At 40.9% G+C, this 24,189-nt stretch overlaps 1 protein-coding gene across 1 annotated transcript in view; it reads right to left on the reverse strand.

Annotated features, from left to right (window-relative positions):
* SCN10A (sodium voltage-gated channel alpha subunit 10) overlaps window positions 1-24,189 on the reverse strand; it is an 89,880-nt gene that overhangs the window by 48,119 nt on the left and 17,572 nt on the right. Inside the window, exons 5-10 of the mRNA XM_049693626.1 lie at window positions 23,881-23,961; window positions 10,039-10,167; window positions 9,357-9,448; window positions 7,101-7,322; window positions 6,635-6,698; window positions 78-219 (exon numbers count right to left, since the gene is read on the reverse strand). Coding sequence (XP_049549583.1) covers window positions 78-219; window positions 6,635-6,698; window positions 7,101-7,322; window positions 9,357-9,448; window positions 10,039-10,167; window positions 23,881-23,961 — 730 coding nt within the window. The remainder of the gene's footprint in view (window positions 1-77; window positions 220-6,634; window positions 6,699-7,100; window positions 7,323-9,356; window positions 9,449-10,038; window positions 10,168-23,880; window positions 23,962-24,189) is intronic.

The following is a 24,189-nucleotide window of genomic DNA, read 5'->3' on the forward strand; positions in this document are numbered from 1 at the left end:
CCTCCAGGAAGAACGTAGCCATGCAGCCAATGCCCCAGCCTCCAACTGAGTCTGTATGGGGACATGCAGATCAATACCTGCTGGTAGAGGCGTTCCCAGGAATCCTGTGTCATGAGGCGGAACAGTGAGAGGAAAGCCCAAGCAAAGGAGTCAAAGCTGGTATAGTTAAAATCTGGGTTGTCAGATGTTTTAAGGCAGAAATAACCTTCAGGGCAGTGGCTGCAGCAAGAACAGAGAAGGTTGTCAATTGCACAGCCTCCCACTTACTGGGGGCAAGACAGTCCAGAGTTGTGGGAAGACCTGAGGGTTTGAAGTCAAAGACTGGAGTTCAGGGCCTAGCCTACCTCTTATTAGCTGAGTGACCTTGGACATTCAGTCTCTTTAGGTCTCAGTTTCTCTTGCCCATTAAATGGGGACGATAATGTTAGGGAATTACTGACTGAAACCACCCGTCCTGGCCAGGTTAGAACCGCTTATGTGAGTTGTCTCACAACAAGAGGTCTCAATAAGGAACATGGAACCAACAAGCTGCCACCAAAACTAACCAGAAGAATTTGGGAGGGGAAAAAAGGACGGAGGAGGTGCTAACCCATAATAGTCCTGCAAACCTCCCAGACTCCCTCGTGATAGAAACTGTCTTGACTGAGAGATGTGTGTGCAGCCAGGAAGGGCCCTGAGTCAGACCAAATATGGGCACAAGCAAAATGATTGGCTAGAGACAACCCAGAAAGTTAACCCAACCTCCATAAATCCTGAGACCGCAAGCCATGAGGCAGAGCAGTTCTCCTAGGTTCCCTACCCTGCTGCTGTCTGCTCAAACACTCATTTACAAAAAAGTGTTTTATTTTGTCAATATGCACGTTTCCTCAGACGATTCTTTTTTTTCTTTTTTGGCTGCGTTGGGTCTTCGTCGCTGCACACGGGCTTTTCTCTAGTGGCGAACAGGGGTTACTCTTCGTTGAGGTGCGCAGGCTTCTCATTGCGGTGGTTTCTCTTGTTGTAGAGCATGGGCTCTAGGCGTGCGGGCTTCAGTAGTTGTGGTACGTGGGCTCAGCAGTTGTGGCTCACGGGCTCTAGAGCGCAGGCTCAGTAGTTGTGGCACACGGAATTAGTTGCCCTGTAGCATCTGGGATCTTCCCAGACCAGGGGTCGAACTCGTGTCCCCTGCATTGGCAGGTGGATTCTTAACCACTGTGCCACCAGGGAAGTCCCTATGATTCATTTCTGAGTGTTAGACAAGATCTCATCTCGGGCCCTAGAAGAGGTACCCCCCCCTCCCCGCCCCACCCCACCCTGGTAACATAATACCTTCACGTCAGAGTTTCATGCAAAGGGAAATGGCCTGGAGAAGGCTAGCTGGCTGCCCAGACATGACCCCATAAGATGGTGAGCTCTTTGCAAATTGACACCAGGGGAGGCAGAGTCAGTAAAACCTGAGCCAGTTGGCATCACCTGCAGAGTTGTCTTTCAAAGGAGGACTCACAGTTAGCCAAGTTCAGTGACCAATTACATGCAACAATCAAAACACCACTTTCCGGGCTTCCCTGGTGGCGCAGTGGTTGAGAGTCCGCTTGCTGATGCAGGGGACGTGGGTTCGTGCCCCGGTCCGGGAAGGTCCCATGTGCCCCGGAGCAGCTGGGCCCGTGAGCCATGGCCAATGAGCCTGCGCGTCTGGAGCCTGTGCTCCGCAACGGGAGAGGCCACAACAATGAGAGACCCGCGTACCACAAAAAAAAAAAAAAAAAACCACCACTGTCCAATAACTGACCACGTAGTGTGTGCCTCTCTCACTCCTAAGTGCTTTACAAATGTTATAATTTAATCATCTCAATAATCCTTTTTTTAAAAACAGATGTGTGGTACTGGTACAAAAACAGAAATATAGATCAATGGAGCAGGATAGAAAGCCCAGAGATAAACCCACGCACATATGTCACCTTATCGTTGATAAAGGAGGCAGGAATGTACAGTGGAGAAAGGACAGCCTCTTCGATAAGTGGTGCTGGGAAAACTGGACAGGTACATGTAAAAGTATGAGATTAGAACACTCCCTAACACCATACACAAAAATAAGCTCAAATGGATTAGAGACCTAAATGTAAGGCCAGAAACTATCAAACTCTTAGAGGAAAACATAGGCAGAACACTCTATGACAAATCACAGCAAGATTCTTTCTGACCCACCTCCCAGAGAAATGGAAATAAAAACAAAAATAAACAAATGGGACCTAATGAAACTTCAAAGCTTTTGCACAGCAAAGGAAACCATAAACAAGACCAAAAGACAACCCTCAGAATGGGAGAACATATTTGCAAATGAAGAAACTGACAAAGGATTAATCTCCAAAATTTATAAGCAGCTCATGCAGCTCAATAACAAAAAACCAAACAACCCAATCCAAAAATGGGCAGAAGACCTAAATAGACATTTCTCCAAAGAAGATATACAGACTGCCAACAAACACATGAAAGAATACTCAACTTCATTAATCATTAGAGAAATGCAAATCAAAACTACAATGAGATATCATCTCACACCAGTCAGAATGGCCATCATCAAAAAATCTAGAAACAATAAATGCTGGAGAGGGTGTGGAGAAAAGGGAACCCTCTTGCACTGTTGGTGGGAATGTAAATTGATACAGCCACTGTGGAGAACAGTATGGAGGTTCCTTAAAAAACTATAAATAGAACTACCATACAACACAGCAATCCCACTACTGGGCATATACCCTGAGAAAACCATAATTCAAAAGGAGTCATGTACCAAAATGTTCATTGCAGCTCTACTTACAATAGCCAGGACATGGAAGCCACCTAAGTGTCCATCATCAGATGAATGGATAAAGATGTGGCACATATATACAATGGAATATTACTCAGCCATAAAAAGAAACGAAATTGAGCTATTTGTAGTGAGTTGGATGGACCTAGAGTCTGTCATACAGAGTGAAGCAAGTCAGAAAGAGAAAGACAAATACTGTATGCTAACACATAAATATGGAATCTAAGGGGAAAAAAATGTCATGAAGAACCTAGGGGTAAGATGGGAATAAAGACACAGACCTACTAGAGAATGGACTTGAGGATATGGGGAGGGGGAAGGGTAAGCTGGGACAAAGTGAGAGAGTGGCATGGACATATATACACTACCAAACATAAAATAGATAGCTAGTGGGAAGCAGCCGCATAGCACAGGGAGATCAGCTTGGTGCTTTGTGACCACCTAGAGGGGTTAATAGGGAGGGTGGGAGGGAGGGAGATGCAAGAGGGAAGAGATATGGGAACATACGTATATGTATAAGTGTTTCACTTTGTTATAAAGCAGAAACTAACACACCATTGTAAAGCAATTATACTCCAATAAAGATGTAAAAAAAAAAAAACAGATGTGGAAGCTGGGGTTCAGAGAGAAGAAGTCAGCTGTCTAAAAGGACACAGATGCTGATGGATTTATTTAAAAGGAGAAATATAACTGTCAAGTAGTTTATGAAGGAAGGCCAAATTGAAGATGACTGCCTGGTGAGCACTGGGATGGCGAGGGCTGCACTGCCCTCTCTCTCACAGTAAGAGGGTGAGTTGGTATCACGAAGCATCTCTAAGCATGAGGCATGTGAGTGCTCCCCTGCACCCCAGTGAGATGGCCTGGTTGAGGAGACAGTAACGCTTTTTTTTGTACTTCTGGATTCTACTTCAGGATTCCTCCGCCAACACCAACCCTGGGGGGTCTTCTTATTCCAGACATCCATACAAACACACATCCAGGAACCCACACAATTGATTAGGGCCTGACAACTTGATTATAACTAAATCCCAATTCTGTCTCCAACCTTGGTTGAAGATTTGCGAATTTCCAGACTCTGTAGACCCACATATAAAGACAGTCTCTTGGTTCTGCTCTCCCAAGGAGCTAGTTAACCCATTACCTGTAGGTTTGCTAGTTAACACTAAGGGCAGCCTATTTCTATGTCTGCCGTAGAACACTCTATAGCTGCTACACATCAACAGCTAACTGCTCAGAGAATTAAATGAGACCACGGTGTAAAGGCTCTTGCAAGATGCCTTCAGCATAGCAAATATTGTATGTCAAATGCAGAAATAAATTTCTTGGTGTTTTTAATCTGAAGCTACCAAAAAGATGGACTAGAATAATGTATGTGAAAGAATGCTGAAAATCATCAAGTATTGCCTGGTACTTGTTCTCTACTTTGAGACCCTGGACTTTCTCCCTGCAGTGTCACTGGTCAGCGTGAGCTTTTGCTCAGGGCTCTGGCTTCTCTGCAGCTCAGCACAGAACCCAGGTTCGGTGTTCACAGCATGCCTGTCAGGGCTCACTCTGCCCATCATCTAAGCTGGCCTCTACTTAACATCCCAGCCCTATCCACTCCTTCCCCGCCTGGCCAGGACCTATGCAGCAGGATAGCTGGTCTCTCTCAGAGTTGGAGAGGGGCCCCATGGATGGACCCCACAGCTTTACCACAGTCAGTGCATGGGCTACTGTGGAACTATCCTCATGAGAAATGCCATAATCCAGACAGGAGGAGGACACTGACGGGTCCTCGGTTTCAATTTAAGTCAAATGCAAATAAAAACTGACATCAGAACAACCCTCGTCCTGAACTCAAGAACCAAATGCCAAGTGCATTCGTGAAGAAAGAGGCCAAGGGGCCTGTGTTGCTCAAATTCTCCTGTTAGTCCCACCCCTCAGCTCTAGCTGAGATTGTTTTCCTGGGGAGCTGATGTAGGCAGAACTCCATAAAGTTCCCACCCACCTCCACTTGTGCAATATAGGGCTGTTAGCCACTCAGGGAGGGGATTGTGTGGGCTTGGGGTTCCAGACCCCCTCGCCATGGAGATGGGAGGGATGAGTCTTTCTGATCTGTTGCCTGATCTCTTTCTGCTCACACCTGTTCCCGTGGTCAAAGCAGCAGGCAGACATGAGGGGCCCTCTACCCCTTTGCTTTGTCTCACATTCTGTTCTGCTATCTAAAGGCTCCATCCGGGCTTCCCCGGTGGCACAGTGGTTAAGAATCTGCCTGCCAACGCAGGGGACACGGGTTTGAGCCCTGGTCTGGGAAGATTCCACATGCCGTGGAGCAACTAAGCCCGTGAGCCACAATTACTGAGCCTGCGCGTCTAGAGCCTGTGCTCCATAACAAGAGAAGCCACGACAATGAGAAGTCCGCGCACCACGATGAAGAGTAGCCCCCGCTCACCGCAGCTAGAGAAAGCCTGCACACAGAAACGAAGACCCAACACAGCCAAAAATAAATAAATAAATTTAAAAAAAATAAAAAAAGTAAAGCCTCCATCCAAACCATCTCTTGTTCATCAAGCCTGGAGACATCCTGTTTACCCTTCAATCTCACCTCAGTCACCATCTCTAGGAAACCTTTCCTGACATCCTCCCTGCCTCACACCATCACCTCGCTGTGTTTCCCCAGCCCAGGGAGCCTCTAGGACAGCACTTGTACTTCACAGCATAGCATCTTTATGTATATGCATCAGAGCTCACAAACTGGCAGATTGCTAGCTGAATTTGCATTGCTAAAATATTTTGTTTGGCCCACAATATGTAGACATTTTCTGAAATTGGTAGCCAATGTTTATAGTTAAGAGAGTTTACATAAAAATTGAAATTTCCTGTCTCTCTTTTAAAAACTTGGACGTTCTGGAAACAGTGGACCCACATTTCCACGTGACAACCAAAAGCTGAACTGAGAAGTGGCTACCCCTTCAGATGGAGCATGAACTCTCATGATCATGGTTCCCACCCAGCCTACTCCTCACATTTGTTGTTATGTGTCTGGCCTCTGCAAGAATTTGAAACTGCAAAGTCTGATGCATGTGTTTCTTCCTCTGCTATGTGAGGATAATGAAACCCATGTGATAGAGTTGTAATTAAATGTAGAGCATTTGACATAAAACATATTTAATAAATATTTGTTCCTTCCTGGGGCAGATTGTTTGTAAAAATGACCACAATTATTCCCATCCCTGTCTCCACACCCCTTTTAATATGATGTCGCAGGTTCTCCCAGCAACAGGTGGAGTCTATTCCCCCATTCCTTGGATTTGGACTGGCCTGTGCCTTGCTTTAGTCAATAGGATGCAACAGAAGTGACATTATGCCAGTTCTAAGCCTAGGCCTCAAGAGACCTGGAACACTTCCACTCTTTCTCTTGGAATCCTGCCTCCACCAGAAGAATAAGCCTGGGCTAGTCTGATGGGGGGGTGAGAGACCACATGGAGCAGAGACAAAACACCCCAGCTGAGGCCATCCTAGATCAGCCAGACCCCTCCTAATCCATCTACTGTCTGCAGATGCATGAATGAGCCCAGTCAATATCAGAAGAACAGTAGACTGATCTCAGCTCAATGTGCAGATCTGCAGAATCCTGAGCTAAGTAAATGGCTGGTGTTTTAGGCCACAAAATCTTGGAGTTGTTTGTTACACAGCAAGAGCTAACTCATACACTCCCTCCTCATGAGCCTGGGATGGCAGAGGCTATGACTTCTTAATTTCTACATCTTCCTCAGGACTTGCAACCCAGGCTTCACCCAGAAAAAGCTGATGACAAGAAGGAGAAAGGGCTGCTGGGCGTTGGTGCTATGTCATGGCTTGGGTACTCACCCTGAATCAGATCCATTGCCACACAGTAAGGGATCAGAAGTGCCTGGTTTGTTGGTGTAGAAATCTGCAAAATAAAGGAAGAATTGAAAGCCTCACATGGTTCTCAACCCTCAACTCAAGCCTTGAGTGGTGAAATCAACACCTGCTGAGTCTTCTGCCAGAGTGAGGAGAGAGCCCTTGGCCATGTGCCCTCACTGGATATGCTGAGACGCCTGGAAGGGGAAATGTCTCATCTGGGAAGAGAAAAGCTGAGCAGTGGCTTCAGCTTTGAGCTTCCTTCAGCAGAGGCAGAATGACCTGCCTCTGGATTTATAGCTCATTTCCTTGTAAAAGGAAATTTGGCAACAGAGAATGGGGGGGCCCAAAAGTAAAACACAACTCATGAGAAGCATTTCAGCAGAAAAGAGGAATCAAAATATATGTCTATACAGGTATGCAGGGGCTTCACACCCCCTGCCAACCAGACCTGGGTCCCTATGACAGAAATTCCACTCCCGTTTTTCATGAGAAGAGTAATTGGCCGTCTCGTTGACAACTGTGCAATTCTTGACACATTTGTTCTTGAGGTTGCCCTTGAAGAGCTGCAGGCCCACCAGGGCAAAGACACTCAGGCAGAAGATGGTGAGGATGGTCACGTCAGCCAGCTTCCTCACCGAGTGGATCAGGGCTCCCACGATGACCTTCAGCCCTGTGGGAAGATGACACTGATACTCTCACGTGGATGAGGTGCCACACGCAGAACACACATGTGTGCCTGGCATGCTTGCCTCTTAGCCATCCTACCCTCTCACTACACACAGGTGTGAGGTATTTTACAAACTCTAGGGCAGTTCCAACCCCAGTTTCTCATCTGAACCTTGTAATAAGCCTGAGAGGCAGACAGAGATTATTGTCCCATTGTAAAGATGAAGCAACTGATATCCAGGCAATGCATTTCATTTTAAAGCTAATAAATTCTGGAGAGTAGCAATTCAATTTAAAAAGTAATTGATGAGTACCTGCTATGTTCCAGGCACTACACTAGGCGTGAGGCTACTAACTTCATTCCAGTCATTTGGTATCTGTTTTTCTGTCCTTATCTCAGTCCTGGGAGGCAGCTCAAGGCTGGGGACACACGTACCTCAGTGTGTGTGAGTGTGTGAGTGTGTGTGTGTGTGAGTGAGTGAAAGAGAAAGAGAGGAGGAGGAGGAGGAAGAAAGGAGGGAGAGAGGGGGAGAGAGAGACATGCAAGGGAGATAGAATGAGACAGAGATGCAAAGACACAGATGTACATAACAGTGTGAAGCCATGAGGGACACTGAGAGTCACTGAGGAAGAAACAGAGAATCTGAGAAGGAGCACAGCTGGCAGCAAAGATGGGGCCCCTGCTTGTTTAAGGAAAGATGATTTGTTGCTCTGGCAAAGGAAAACACCTTCTTCGGGAAAGCAGCTCCCCAGGTAGCAGAAAGAGCTCTAACCAGGGAAGCAGACTGTGATCTAGCCTTGCATTCTCATTTTGGTCAACAAATGACCCATTGAGCACACCCCCTGCCCCATGTGGTCCCCTCTGGGAGCCGAGCAATGGTTAAGGCACTGGCCTGTGGTGGGGCTGTCTGATGAGTGAGGGGAAACTCCATAGCATTATTGAGCAGGTGGGCACACAGAGGAACAGCCCCTCACAGAAGCCTGGGAGTCGGGGTAAGATGGGGTGGAGGGTGGGGAAGATGGGAAGGACCAGGGAGTCTCCTTGAGGAGGTCAGAGTGTGGCAGAGCCCTGAGGATGCATATGAGTTGAGTGAAGAGAGGAGGAGGGATTTCCTGACAGAGGAGCAGCATGTCCCAGGGCTGGGCAATGAGCAAAAGCTTTGAATGTCTGTGGAAGCAGCAGAACTGACTACTTATTGCTCTGATTTTCTTCATGAAGAAGCTTGTCCAGTGGAAGTTGGCAAAGACTTTTCAGTCGTTCCCTGCAGAACCAGTCACAGAACCGTGGAAAGGGACTTCTACTCTAGCGTGAGTATTTCTATTTCCCAGATGAGGGCATGGGTTCTCAGGGGTGAGGGAGGGTAGATAACCCATCAGGGCACAAGGGAGAAGCATTGAGTCCCATCTCAGGGCTGTTACCTGGTCTCTGGCCTCACTATCCCCTCCATCAACCCAGTGGAAGCTGAGGAGTATCACTGGGCTACTTATTGGAGGCCTGGTAAGATGAGCCCTGGTATACTATTTTTGTTTCTGAATTGCCTGTAATCAAGAATTGTCTAATTATTTTCTCTTCTGTGGGTCCAAAGACAGGGCTGAGGCGCAAATTTTCAGATCCATGGAAATGGGGAAGATACTCACCAGAGCCTAGGACTGCCTTTTTCCTTCTTCACTGTTTCCAAGTTTACATTTTGGTTTAAAGTATAAATGAGAATCTGACTGGAGGCTTGCCTGAACCCCACAATGAGAACATAATACGAAGACTTGACCTTCTTGTTCTTTATGGACACCACGGGGTACTGTGGACAGAGTGTTGGCTGAGAATCAGGACATGAGGTTTCCAGGTCACACATGCCTCTAGTGATGAGGATTTGGGATTGTGTTTTCTACTCTCTGGGCCTCAGTTTCTTTGTCTCTTAAATGGGGACAGTAGTCCATGTCCCAGAAATTTATAGGGCTCTTGTGAAAATCAAAGTGGGACATTAGGCTGTGGAAACCAACATAAGCTCTATGAGTAAATGTACTGGTTAAAGCGGCTCACCTGGGATCACAGACACTGTTTTTAAAGCTCTAAGGACTCTGAACGTCCGCAGGCCTGAGATCCCTCGGAGATCTATGGCTTCACCAACATACCTGTAGGACCAGAAGTCAGTCAGCATCTCTGCAAGAAGAGGTACTTGGGAATTCAGGCAGCATAAATAAGGACAATTTTGGGTAACACCAGCCTAGGAAGGACCCAGAACAGACACTGAGAACCTACTAGCACTTCCACTTATAGACTGACATGAACACTGATTTAATTAAGGCAATATTTTCCAGAATGGCCCCTTTGAGAAGATGTATTGTGATCTAGAAGGCTCCGTGTGCTACATGTGTGGATGGATATTCAAGCATGTGGGTGTGGCCAACCCATCTTCTCAGGCACTGGTTCTCAGATAAAGACCTTCATATCTGGTAGGTACAAGGCTGAGCCTTGTCTGATCCACTTTGACAGGCCAGTTATCAGCTCAGATCTGAGGTCTCCAACTTCTCCCTGAGTGTATGGAACTAACCCTAGAAAATGACTCCCAAAGCAACAGTCTTTGGCAAAGAAACCCTAGGCCACACAGTCCCGAAAGAGGAAGCTGGACAGAGATAAGGAAACATCCCCAGAGTGGCAGCCTTGGATACACCTACAAGCCCTACACAGATGCACATACAAGTCAGTGTGGAGAAATACTCACGCCAGGGTGATGACACTAAAATCCAGCCAGTTCCAAGGATCTCGCAGGTAAGTGAACTCATTTAGACAAAATCCTCTTGCCAGTATCTTTATCAAGGCTTCAAAGGTATAAATGACAGTGAAGACATATCTGTGAGGGAAGGTGGAAAGGGAGTATTAACTGTGCCTTGGAGAGAGCTCAGAGGGACAGCAGCTGTGATTGTTCCAAAGGAGAACGTGCAAAGATCATCGCCAAGGTGGGGAAGGGGAAGAAGGGAAGGTAGGGAGATGAGACGCAGACGGAGGAACTCAGAGGAGTCACACATATGGGTGGGGTGGGATGATCGGCAGCCTCTGCTGCTCTGAAGGTAGGCAGAGGGCGATGGCAGCTGAGAACCTCTGGCACCATGAGGTTCAGAACAAAGTTCCTCCTGTTCCATGAGGCTCCCCGAGGATTTCTGCCCTGAGGGAAGCTGGCAACTCCTCTCTCAACTTGTTGATGGCTGAAAATATGGAAGAGGGAGGAGGCCCAACTACATCCCTCCTCTCCAAACTTCTCTACTTCTGACTCTTTTCTTCTCATACCGTGCCTGGTCTGCCAGCATTTCTGGCCTCAGGGATCCCGGTCTGTTTACTGTCTAAGGCAGTAAACAACTAGGTGTCATGGAAGAAAAAAGCATCTGAGTTCACACACATTTTCTCAGGAGGATGGATCCTGTTAGAGGAAGTCATCTCAAAACAGCCACTCTGCTGGGCACTTTGTGGGTTTGGATTTGAAGAGATGGATCTGGAGCTTAGGTTGAGAGTAGGGTAGTGTTTCTCAAGTGTTCAAAATCCCTCCATCACCAACAGCAGTGGTTCTCAGACTCTAGCACGCATCTGACCCCCTGGAGAGCTTGTTCAAGCATCTGATTTCTGGGCCGCACGTCCAGAGTTTCTGACTCGGTAAGTCTGGGGTAGGGCCCAAGAATTTGCATTTCTCACAAGTTCCCAGCAGAGCCTAATGTTGATGGCCTGAGGAACTACACTTTTAGAACCACCGACCAAAGGGATTCAGATGCATGCATAAATCACACCTAATTTTGGATACATTACATTTTTAAAATTATAAAATTCTAAATGTAAGCCCTGGTATGAAAAATGAAAAGACTTTTGATTGAATATGGCAGATTGAAGACATGTATTTACCTCCAACCTTTTGGAAATCCTTCTTAAATGATAGTAAAAAGAATTTTTTAAAAAGCATAAATTCACTAGGGCAATGATAATGGAGAACATAACAGCACTCTGGAAATTAGAGTGAAGATGGATGAGTGGTAACTGACAGAGCAGACCCTAGAAAGCTGAAACCTTAGCTGGAAGTAGGGAGTTCCCAGAAGCAGGCCCACCCACATGGCAGAGCTCCTTAGGACTTAGGGATGCTAAATACCTCTGAAAGTGGGGCCTGGGGAGACAGTGGCAAGAGGGGCTGAAAGGGCAGTTTGAAAATCTTTACAAGAAGCAGTTGGGCTTTCTAAATCCCCCTCCACACCAACCATTCAGGGAGGAACTGCCTCCTCTGATCTGGAAATAGACTGGATTGAACAAGAGGGAGAGAGTTGCATCCTGAAACAGGGGTATAAAGGAAAAATTTACATATGTACTAAAAGGCAGACAACCTTCCCACCCACCCACTTCTTCCCCTCAGTAAGTTCCTAGAAGCCTGTCAGTCAGGTTAACAGCTCAAGAAGTTGCTGCACTTTTAATATGGACAGCCAGCCAATGATCATCAGGAATCTGAAGGCTACTTCTAACACCAAAGACTAAAAGAACTAAACAGGAAAGAAAGAAAAAGAAAAAAAGACAATGCAGATAGAAGAAGAGTCAGGAAAAAACCCTTATCATTAATATTTTTAGAGAGTTAAGAGATGAGAAGATACTGGATACATATAGAAGGCTATAACAAGAATATTCAAAGAACAAAAGAGAACTTTTGAAAACAAAAATATGATAGCAAAAGTAAAACATTAATAGAAGGGCTAGAAACAAAGTTGAGGAAATCTCACAGAAAGTGGAACAAAAAGAAATAAATAAAAGGTGATTAAAAATATGAAAATTCGAGAATTAGACTAATAGGTACAATGTCTGATTAATAGGAGATCTAGGGATTTCCCTGGTGGCCCAGTGGTTAAGACTCCACTCTCTCAATGCATGGGGCGCAGGTTCGATCCCTGGTCAGGGGACTAAGATACCACATGCCGTGCAGTGGCAAAAAAAAAAATAGGAGATCTAGAAAGAAACAGAGAAGGAAATAGACAGGAGAAAATTACCAAAGAAATAATATAAGAAAATTTCCCTAAACTGAAGGATCAAAATATTCAGCTAAAATACCCATGAGTGTTCAGGAAAATGAATGAAAAAGGTTCATATCAAGGCACAACATCACAAAATTTGAGAACACTGTGCACAAAGAGAAGAGCCTAACTTTTTCTGAAGGAGTCGAAATCACAGGTCACATACAAAAGATTGAGAATCAAAATACCATCAGATTTCTTAATAGCAAAATTGGAGGTTATAAGACAATGGAATAATGTCTTCAAAATTGTGAGGAAAATAATTTCTAATTTATAGCTGCTTCCCCAGCTAAACTGTTTAGATGAGGCTAGTATAAAGATATGCCAAGTCTCAGAAAATTTATTTCCCACCTACCCATCTAAGAAAGTTACCAGAGGATATGCTCCACCAAAACAAGGAAGTAAACAATAACGAGGACGATATGGGATGCAGGGGAGTGACAAATGGAATCCAAAAGAGGATGGAGAAGGAAAAATCTCTGGAAAAGAGCTGTACATCAGGCCTAGGGAACATCTAGACCAGATTGAGGCAGGAGTTGAGGGACTCTGAGAAGGATTTCCCCAAGAAAAATGGAAACTGATGGATAATCTGATACGTTCAAGTAAATTTAAGCAATAATTAAACCTCGGGAGAAGAGTTTAGTGATAAAATACAGAAATTAGTGATAAATATACAGAAAACTGAGCAAATGAAGAAATTAAATCCTTATTAACTCTAGAGAAAGCAAAAACATTGTGCAAAAAGGAAATGTAACCAAAGTATACTGCATGATACAGCTGTGAACAGTATTTGCTTAGCAATACTATTATATAATCATATATGTAGTCAGACAATGTACATATTGTCTGATTATCTAACCAAAAATTGTGATATAACTATATTGGGAAGAGGAGTGTGAGAGAAAATGAGTGTTTGTATGTGGACCTAATCCCCTTTTTTTTCCATAACAGAAAGCTAATAGATAATATCTAATGTGGAAACATTTTTAAAAATAGTAGTCTGAGTATATCTTTAGAGCTAGAGAGGTATCAGAAGAAAGCAGTAAACAAATGGTGAGAATGGTTGCTTCTGGAAATATGGGATTAGGGGTGAGGAGATGAGAAACATGAAATTGCTGTTTTTGTTATAATCTTTATGGAGCTATGTGACCTTTTAAACCATGGATCTGTATATCTTAAATAAAAGTAAAAATTAAATTTAAAAGTGCATAGCAGTAATGTTTCTTTCCTATCTGTGAGAGGAGAAATAGTGTTTGAAATCATTCACAAAGAAATCTATATCTGCCTGGGTAGCAACCTGAGCTGTCAGCTGCCATAGCTTGTCGGGTTTCCCCCCACTCTTTATGTTTTCTAAATTAGAAAATCTTAACTCAGAATTATAGGTTGTTGGGAAGCTTTGGCAGATATTTTGGCCTTTCAGGTCAAATGCAGATCCAGAAATTATGGAGAGAGTTCTCTCCAAAGGCTATTTTCAGTGTTTCACCAGAGGACAAGTGTCCCAGCTTAGTGCCACTGAAAGCTAGAAGGTTAAAGTTCTCGGCTTGGGAGACAGCAGCTGATGGAGTCACATCCTCTCTCTGGTGACATTTGGCTCACAAGGTATTTCTGCATGTTCAGTTGTAGCATTTGGATGTGATTTTTAATATGCAAAGACATATCTTAAGTGTTTTTCCTGATGAATGAAGAAAAGCATTGGTACTGGGGAAAAGTCAAACTCTCAGCCACTGAGCCATTTGCACCACTGTTAAGTTTTAAGAAGTCATGATGTCTAATCATTTAAAAATTCTGATATTTAGACCCTGAAGTCAAAGATCCAGACTATTCAAAATCCTAAATGTACTCCTGAGACATGCCATGTGTATTCACAGAAATAGTCATTTTAAAAGATTTAATATCTTGCTGGAAAACACTGCAAACCTTTTCTTGCTTGCCAGCCAGAGCAGTTCAGTGTAGAAAAGCATCCTGTACTCACTTGTTTCAGCCCTGTAGGCTGAAGAAACATATACTAAGTGGTCACAATCAGTTTGTAGTCACAACTGCCATGATGTCCCTCAACAGTGAATCAGGGTCTGGAAGTATGCTATGGACCCTCGCTATTTTCACAAATAATGTACATACCACATTGGAAGCAACATCTTCCATTGGTATAGCGATGCCCTTCCTTGCTGACCATCTAGCTGGAGCTTCTTCAATACCAATTCAGCTATATTTTCTTTTCTTTTTTTTGCGGTACGCGGGCCTCTCACTGTTGTGGCCTCTCCCGCTGCGGAGCACAGGCTCCGGACGCGCAGGCTCAGCGGCCATGGCTCACGGGCCTAGCCGCTCCGCGGCATGTGGTATCTTCCCGGACCGGGGCACGAACCCGTGTCCCCTGCATCGGCAGGCGGACTCTCAACCACTGCGCCACCAGGGAAGCCCTATCTTTTCTTTTTAATTGTAGTAAAATACATATAAAATTTACTACTTTACCCACTTTTAAGTATACAATTCAGTGGCAATAAGTGCATTCACAAAATTGTGCAACCATAACCACTAACCATCTCCAGAACTTTTTCATCATCCAAAACAGAAACTCTGTACTCATTAAACAACTACTCCCCATTCCTCCCTCCCCTGCTCCCTGGCAACCTCTGTTCTACTTTCTGTCTCCATAAATTTGCCTATTCTAGGTACCTCACATAAGTGGAATCATACAATATTAGTCCTTTTTGTGTCTGACTAACTTTACTTAGCATAATATTTTAAAGGTTCATACATGTTGTGGCATATATCAGAATCTCATTCATTTTTCAAGCTGAATATTCTGTTGTATGCACCTACCACATTTTGTTTATCCATTTATCTGTTGATGGACATTTATCCATTTATCTGTTGATGGGACATTTGGAAACAACCTTTTGACTACAGTGAATAATACTGCTATGAACATTGGTGTAGAAGCTAACATCCCTTTTTAACTCTGTTTCATAGTTTACAAACTAATCTTTAATTAAACCAGAAATCTCATCTTTTAAAATCAGCTTCATGATAAATAGGACAAAAAGTCATTGATCACTTCTCTCTCACATATATGGTGAAACTGTACTGACAACTGATTTATTCACAATTTTATTCAACTATAAAGTACAATGTCTGCTTGTTTACATACATAAGAGTCATTGATTTTTAAATGTCAGTCACATTATAAGAAATCCAATATTTCTGATGAAGGAATTCTATCGATTATTTCTCGCTTTTTTTCCAACTACAATATTTGCCATTGATTTTGAAGCTGGTTTCATATCTTACTGGCAAGGGTATAATTTTGCTTGTTTTTGCTATGAGGGCAAATGATGACTCTATAGTTTTCATGTCTTTCAACTTTTAACATCAAATTTTGACAATTTTGTACTGGAAATCCTTATTTTATATTTGTACTAGAGACAGTTGGTTTAAAAGTGAGGTTGATAAACTTTATTAGAAAATAATATGGAAGTTTTGGTAACTTTCTATTATTACTTGATAAAATTTTGAGATAATAACTTAGGTACTAGAACAAAAGGCTCATTGATCCAATAAAATTTAATTATCATTATTCATTGTCATGCTCCCTGTTTTTTTATTTATTTTTTATCAGCTTTTGTGAGATTATCCACATCCATTGTCCACTTGTCTCATGACATACAGATTCAAGCTTTATGTCTGTGACAGAGTCCATTCATCACTTATAGGATTTATTTTTCTATTTTCATCACTATTGTTATATTTCTGCAAACCACTTTTGAAATGATGGTTCATTTTCTGAATTGTAATATTATGTAGTGGTAAAGATGAGAAATGCAAGTTTAACAAATGTAAATGTAATGTCATAGGACAATAAAATACATTAGTTAAGATAAAGTACCCATGATTAATTCCATGCTAACCAGTATGAACTGTCAGTCCTTGAAGTTCATACACTGCTCTAAAGAACACGAAAAGTCAGAAATTCTATGTAAATTACAAATAATCTTACATTTCAGATTTTTTAATTATCTGTGCATAAAATGATTGCATTGCTTTTTCTTCTGAATCTGTCACATTTTTTAGAGGCTACTGAGAGACTTCTAGTGACCAGTAGAGATCCTTCTATTACTTATTGAGAAACGCTGCAGGGGATAGAGAGCTGAATTGCTCTGCAGAACAGAGTGAGAATTTGGAGTTCTCAGGGACAAGAGAGAAAGAAGACAGTGAGGCAGAGAGATGGAAAAGCAACCCAAAGGGACAGCTTATGAGAGAAGATTGTAAGTCAGCCTCATTCACCAAGATAGGTCAAATGAAGTGCTGGCAAACTGAATCTAGCATTGATTAAGCTAGAACCATTAAAAGAGATTAGCAAATTTATTAATGTAAACTACTATATTAACAGATAAAAGACTATTTGATAATCTTAATAAATATAGAAATATTGATAGAAACCAACACTCATTCAAAATGAAACTCTTAAACCAGAAGTGAAAAGAAATTCCCATAACTTGATAAGGAGTAATTATGAGAATCCCATAGTTATCATGATAATAGTGAAATACTACATGCACATTACTTAGAATCAAGAACAAAAGAAATATGCTCACTATTATAGCTTCAATTCAGCATTGTGATGAAAGTCCTGGCCAGTTCAATAAAACAGGAAAAATAAACAAGTGGTATAAGAATCATAAAGGAAGAAACAAGTTCATCATTATTTGCCGATGATATACTTGTTCAAATAGGAATTGTTAAAAGAGTTCTGCAAGGTTGCTGAATGCAAAACCAATGTACAGAAATTTAATAACATTAATTTATTTTATCAATAAAAATAAATATTCAAAAGGGCAAGCAAAATGATATATAATGTACCTAGAGATAGGATATGTAAGAACTTTATAGAAGATGTCAAATGTTATGGAGGAATATAAAAGAAGGCATATATATATTAGGAGATACAATTATATATGTCATTGTGGCAGTTCTTCCTGTGGTAATAGATAAATTCAGTGCATTTGCAATCAAAGTTTCAACAGAGTTGTAAGACAAGAACTTGAAAATCTGACCCTTAAATTGATATGGAAAAGTAAAGAAACAGGAAGAACCAAGATAATTTTAAAGAAGACAAATAAGGAGGGGTGCTATGATCAACCAGGTCAAATCTTATTATAAAGCTTTTAGATTGTATGGTGTTGACTCAGGAGTGACAAATAGCTTACTAGGAAAACAGACTTGAGTATGCATGGGAATCTGGTGCATGACAGAGGTAGTAGAAGGAATCACTAGAGAAATGATAATCTATTAAAATTGGTGTTGGAGTAATCTTTATGGAAAAATATGAGAAGCCTATCACATATCATACACATACACTCAAAAGTCTGGGAGGATGAATTATCTAAATGTAGAAAGAAATATGACTTTTAGAAGGAAATACAGGACAATATATTATGGAATGTTAGATAGCAGTAAAATATATATGAAATGGATACATACATACATAGTGTTTTTAAAAATTTTTTTCTTCCCTAGAAATTTTATAATTTTAGTTTGGTTTTTTTTTTCCCATCTAAGAGTTCTCTAAAAGAGGTTTTAAAAATTATCAAGTGGGAAGGTCTCTTTTTTTTTTCTAATTTTGTTATTATTTTCTCATTTTATTGTAGTGTGATCAGAGAATATTTTCTTTATTATTTTACTTTTTGGATCTTGTTAAGGTTTTGTTGTTTAATATCGGTCAATTTGTATAGTTATTTTTCAGAGAATATAGTTTGAAAGATATTAATTAGATCTATCTTACTATGTTACTCCAGTTATCTGTATCTTTACATACTGTTTTATACATTTGATCTGTCATAGGGCTAAAAGAAATTAATTACACTTCCCTATCCCTACAATATTCTTGTCTACTTTTGTCTATTTTATTCTTGTCTTGTATATAATTTTTGGTTTATAAACATTGTTGCCACATTATTTGTTGCAAATATATACATTACTGTTTATGGATTATTTAGCATTACAAAGTGTCATTTTTGTCCTGTTTAATAATTCTTGGCCTAAATTCTACCTTCTCTGATGTTAAGATCATGCCTCCTGCTCTGTTTGCCTTTGCCTATATCTTTGCCCATTCTTTAATTTTGACCTTTCTGTATCACTTTGAGTGGTATATTTTTTAGTCAACGTAGAGTTCAATACTGCTTTGTTATATAACATGACTTTTTTTTTAAACAGATGAGTAAAATCCATTTATATTTATTGACATGATAGATTTATTTGATCTTTGTTTATATTACTTTGTGTTATGTTATTTATTTATTTATTTTTGGCTTCATTGGGTCTTCATTGCTGCGCGCAGGCTTTCTCTAGTTGTGGCGAGTGGGAGCTACTCTTCGTTGCGGTGCGAGGGCTTCTCATTGTGGTGGCTTCTCTTGTTGCGGAGCACGGGCTCTAGGCGAGTGGGCTTCAGTAATTGTGGCTCACGGGTTCTAGAGCGCAGGCTCAGTAGTTGTGGCGCACAAGCTTATAGTTGCTCCGTGTCATGTGGGATCTTCCCAGATGAGGGTTCGAACCTGTGTCTCCTGCATTGGCAGGCATATTCTTAACCACTGTGCCACCAGGGAAGTCCTTGTGTTATGTTTTTAATAGTTTTTAAAATATTTCATTGTCTGATATTTTTTATTTGCTTTATTTTTTTCTGTATGATTCTGAATTTAGAAGAGTTTTTATTTTAGTTCTGGTAGTTGCCTTAAAATATACGTTTATAATCAAAACTATGTACTACATTGCCTTTACTATGCTATCTCTTTAAATAATATCTCTGATTTCCATTAATTCTCTTTCCTTTTCCCTCTGTTTTATCCATCATCTGACTGTATTAATAATATCTTTTTCCTGCTTACCTTTGTACTGTTAAATGTAATTATTTTTCATTCCTTGATGTATCAACTTTAAAGAGTGCTCTTTAATTTCTTGCTACTATAGAAGTGACAATAAGTGAACATCCTCTGCTCCCATGTTCTTCCCTCTTTCTAGTCCCAGTTTTTGCTATTTGTACCATGTCAACATTTTCAGGGCCTCTGGAGTTTTAGGGGGTAAAATGACTTGATCCCCATTTTTATCCCCCTCTGCAGGCACTGTCATTTAACAAGCCCTCGTCTGCTGAGTCATTTACCGTCCTCCACCCACTTTCGGTCTTCTGAGATTATTTTGACATCTTTTGTCCTCTGTGCTTTCCTTTCTACTTCTCTTTGTTCTTGTGTATTTATACTGTTCTTATTCCCATGCTGTCATTTCATTGGCATTTTGAGAGGGTTGGGGTAAAACATATTCATACTATTTTCCATATTTAACCAGAATCCCCAAATAACTCTTACTTTTGATAGAAAATGCTTTGCATTAGAAGTTTAAAAGGATAGAAATTTTACATGCTATATCATCTTAGTATATATATGTGTGTGTGTGTATATATATATATATATAGAGAGAGAGAGAGAGAGAGAGAGAGATAATAAACTACAATTCTAACAGCAATTTATCTACATAGTTACTATCTTCTGACATATTTTTCAGTATTCTGTATTTAATGCAATGGCCATTTATTTTAAATTTATTTTGTTTTGAAGCTTTTCATTATGATATGTAACATACATAATGAAAATGCACATGAAACAAAAATTAGTTGTAAAATGAATGCTTGTGTATTAGTCAGCTTAGGCTGCCATAACAAAATACCACAGATTGAGTAGTTAAACAACAAATATTTATTTTCTCACAGTTGTAGGGGCTGGTGCCAGTGTGGTCAGGTTCTGGTGAGAGCCCTCTTCCTGGCTTGCTAATGGCTATTTCTGGCTGTGTCCTCACATGGTAGAGAGAGAGTTCTGGTGTCCACTCCTCTCTTATAAAGGTATCAGGTCTACTGGGTCACAGCTCTGCCCTTATGACCTTATTTAACCTTTATCACTTCCTTAAAGGCCCTTCTCCTGTACAGTCACATGGGGGGCAATTAGGGCTTCAACACATGAACTTGGGGGGACACTATTCAGTCCAGAGCAGCTGTGTGACAACTAGTCATGTCACAAAATGGAACATTTTGAACACCCATAACCTCCTGCCCTAGAGGTTACTACTATCCTAAGTTTTGATATTTTTTTCTTGCTTTTTTAATTTATATTTTTACCTCCTGAGTATGCATTCCTAAACAAAAATAGTTAAGTTTTCTTGTTTTTGAATTTTCATATAAATGGAATTGTATTTTTGTAATCTTTTGTGTCTGGCTTTTTTTGTTCAATATTATGTTCCTAAGACTCATTCTTGGTGTTGTGTGGAGGTATAGTTTATTCATATTCATTGCTATACATTATCCCCCTTTAAGAATATAACAGATATTTAATATACTCAAAAATGTATGGACATTTTGGTTGTTTCCAATTTTTGACTTTTATGTGGAATGTTCATGAACTTTTTGCAGCTGTATCCTGGTGCCCATAAGTACATATTTCTGTTGAGTGTATGTACCTAACAGTATAATTAAAAGATCACAGTGTATGTGTGTTTTCACCTTTATTTGATAATATTCACTGCTTTCCAAAGAGGTTGTACAAATTTACATCCCCACCAGCAAGATATGAGTTTCTGTTGCTCCATATCTTTCTCAATATTTGGTACTGTCACAATTTAGAATTTTCCTCATCTGATGAGGGTATAGTAATGTCTCAGTATGATTTTATTCACATCTCCTTGATTAAGAAAAAAGTTAAGAATATTTTCATATGTTTATTGACTATTTGGATTTCTACTTTTATGAAATATCTATTTAATTTTTTGCTCATTTTCCAGTTGGTTGCTCTGACACATCTCTAATCGATTTGTAGGGGCTCATTATTCTGGCTGTAAACACTTTTGAGGTATATGTGTTGCAAATGTCTTCTACTCAGTAGGCTTACTTTTTCACTCTCATAAAGTTGTCTTCTGATGAACAGAAATTCTTAATTTTAACATCCTAAAATGTATCAGTGTTTTCCTCTGTGGTTAGTGCTTCTTATACCATATGTAATAAATCTTTCCCTAACCTGAGGTCATGAGACTTCTCTGTGGTTTTTGTTGTTTGTTTTTTTAGTTATTTTAGTTTTTTTTTTGGTATGTGGGCCTCTCACTGTTGTGGCCTCTCCCGTTGTGCTCCAGACGCGCAGGCTCAGCGGCCATGGCTCACGGGTCCAGCCGCTCTGCGATATGTGGGATCTTCCCAGACCGGGGCACGAACCCGTGTCCCCTGCATCGGCAGGCGTACTCTCAACCACTGCACCACCAGGGAAGGCCAGTTTTCTTTTGTTTTTAAACCTTCAAAAAGCTTGATGTCTTTGTCTTTCACGAAGAAATTTAGATCTTTAATCCACCTAGAACTGATTTTTGTGTTTGGTGTAAAATTGGATGTTCAATGTAATTTTTCTGTTGGGATTCCTAATTCTTCAGCATCATTTACTGAAGACTGCCCTTTCCCTGCTGTTTTGCAGTGCCACTTTTGTCAGCAATTCAAGGTTTGTATGTGCATTGGCCTGTTTATGGGCCAACTATTCTGTTCCACTGGTCTGACTAATCTTATACTAATGGCATACTGTTTCAATCATTAGAGCTTATAGTAAATCTTGATATCCAGTAGAGCACATTATTTTCTCCTACCTTGTTTTTCTGTCTCAAAAGTGTCTTGGCTATAATTGGCTCTTTGCATTTTCATATAAATCTTAGAGTCAGTTTGTCAAGTTATATTAAAAAAAGCCTGTTGGGAGCTTCGCTGGTGGCGCAGTGGTTGAGAGTCCGCCTGCCGATGCAGGGGACACGGGTTCGTGCCCCGGTCCGGGAAGATCCCACATGCCGCGGAGCGGCTGGGCCCGTGAGCCATGGCCGCTGAGCCTGCGCGTCCGGAGACTGTGCTCCGCAACGGGAGAGGCCACAGCAGTGAGAGGCCCGCGTACCACAAAAAAAAAAAAAAAAAAAAAAAAGCCTGTTGGGATTTTGATTGGAATCACGTTAAATTTATTAGTCATTTTGGGGAGCCTTACAATATTGTGACTTTGAATCTAAGAATACAATATATCTCTCCATTTTGGGGGTTTCTGTAATATTACTAAATATTTTTATAATTTTCTTTTTAGGGATTTTACTCATACTTTGATAGTCTTATCTCTAGAAACTTGATATTTTTAACTGCCAGTGTAAATGGTATTCTTAAAAACTATTTTATTTTCTGTTTGTTGCTAGTATATATATACAATCGATTTATGTATATTCATTTGTACCTAGCTACTTTTCTATACTCTCTTATTAATTCTAATGGTTTACCTCTAGATTACATTGGCTATTTTATGTACATAATTATATTATCCATAAATCATGGCATCTTTGGTAGTTCTTATTTTTTCTTTGAATTTTATTTTTTTATACAGCAGGTTCTTATTAGTTATCTATTTTATACATATTTCTTTTCTTATTCTTATACCTTTTATTTCTCTTCCTTGCTTTACTACACTGGCTAGGATCTCCTTTACAAAGCTGAATACAACTGATGTAACAGAGATCTTTGCTTTTTTTCCTTCTGATGTCAAAGAGAAAGCTTGCTGTGTTTCACAATTAAGTATGATGTTTACTCCTTTCTTTAAAGTGGTTACCCTTTATCAGAGTACAGCAGTTCCCTTCTACTTCTACTTTTCTAAGAGTTTTTAATCATAAACAGATATCAAACTTTATCAAATGACTTTTCAGCATCAATTAATATGACCATTTTATTTTTCTTCTTTATTAATAGAAATAGAACATATTTTCTATTGTGGCATGTATTAATTTACAGTCAGCAAAAGACAAAAATTACAAAGTTGGAAAAAGAGAAAGCTCTACAAAGCTCCTGTTATTATACCAAAAATATGCCCTGCTTGAGCTGGGCAGGGGGCAACCTTCCCAGATGGTTTGGTGAAGAATGTTTTTGGAAAGGCCTCACAGTCTGAAACTACAGAGATTCTATCATTAACCCAGGGAGATAGAATAATCTCAGGAATTTTATGGTCACTTTGAGGTATACAGCCAACAGCTTCATTCATGGGTTATTTTCTGAATATGTTCAAGAACCATTTGTTCTTGGTTCTGCATCTCTTTCTCTTTCTGAGTAGGACTTCCCTCAACTGCATTCAGGTGTGCACCTAACAGGTGAGGGGGGGGAGGCAGGGGGTTCATCTGCCCTGGCCACCCCAGACCAATGAAATCAGACCCTCTGGGGCTAGGACCCAGGCATTAATATTTTTTAAATCTCCCCAGGGGATTCCAATGGGCAGCCAAGGTTGAGAACCACTCATCTATAGCTCTTTAAAGCTGAATATCATATGTGTGTTTATGAAACAAAGTCCACAGAGAAGATATCTGAGCATTGCAAAGTCAGATAGGCAATAGGATTCCACATTACCCAAATGAGACCAAGCAGGATGAATAAGAGAAAAAAGTCGCCCAGTGAAGGAACAGAAGGAAAGGACAGAAAGGAAAGGCACAAGAATGACAGCAAATCTACTCACTCCATTCTCTCTGGAAGTTCGGTTTGGGTCATACCCACACAATTGACCAAAATAGTGATGGTTATAAATAAACTGAACCACCTGAGAGGCCTGTGTTAAGGAAAAGCTGAGAGTCACCACGTTTTCCTGAGGTCACTTCTGATCACCTTGATGCTGAATTGATTAAATCCATAACTCTTTAGCTAGGATCAACTTTATGTTCTTGTCACATAATAACAGCTGACACTGAGTGCCTACCCTCGGCTGAATACTTCGTCCACATTATTTCTAATACAACTAACCTACAGGTGGATATTATTACCTACACTT

The sequence above is a fragment of the Orcinus orca genome, chromosome 10 (genome assembly GCF_937001465.1).
Source record: "Orcinus orca chromosome 10, mOrcOrc1.1, whole genome shotgun sequence".
Classification (NCBI taxonomy): domain Eukaryota; kingdom Metazoa; phylum Chordata; class Mammalia; order Artiodactyla; family Delphinidae; genus Orcinus; species Orcinus orca.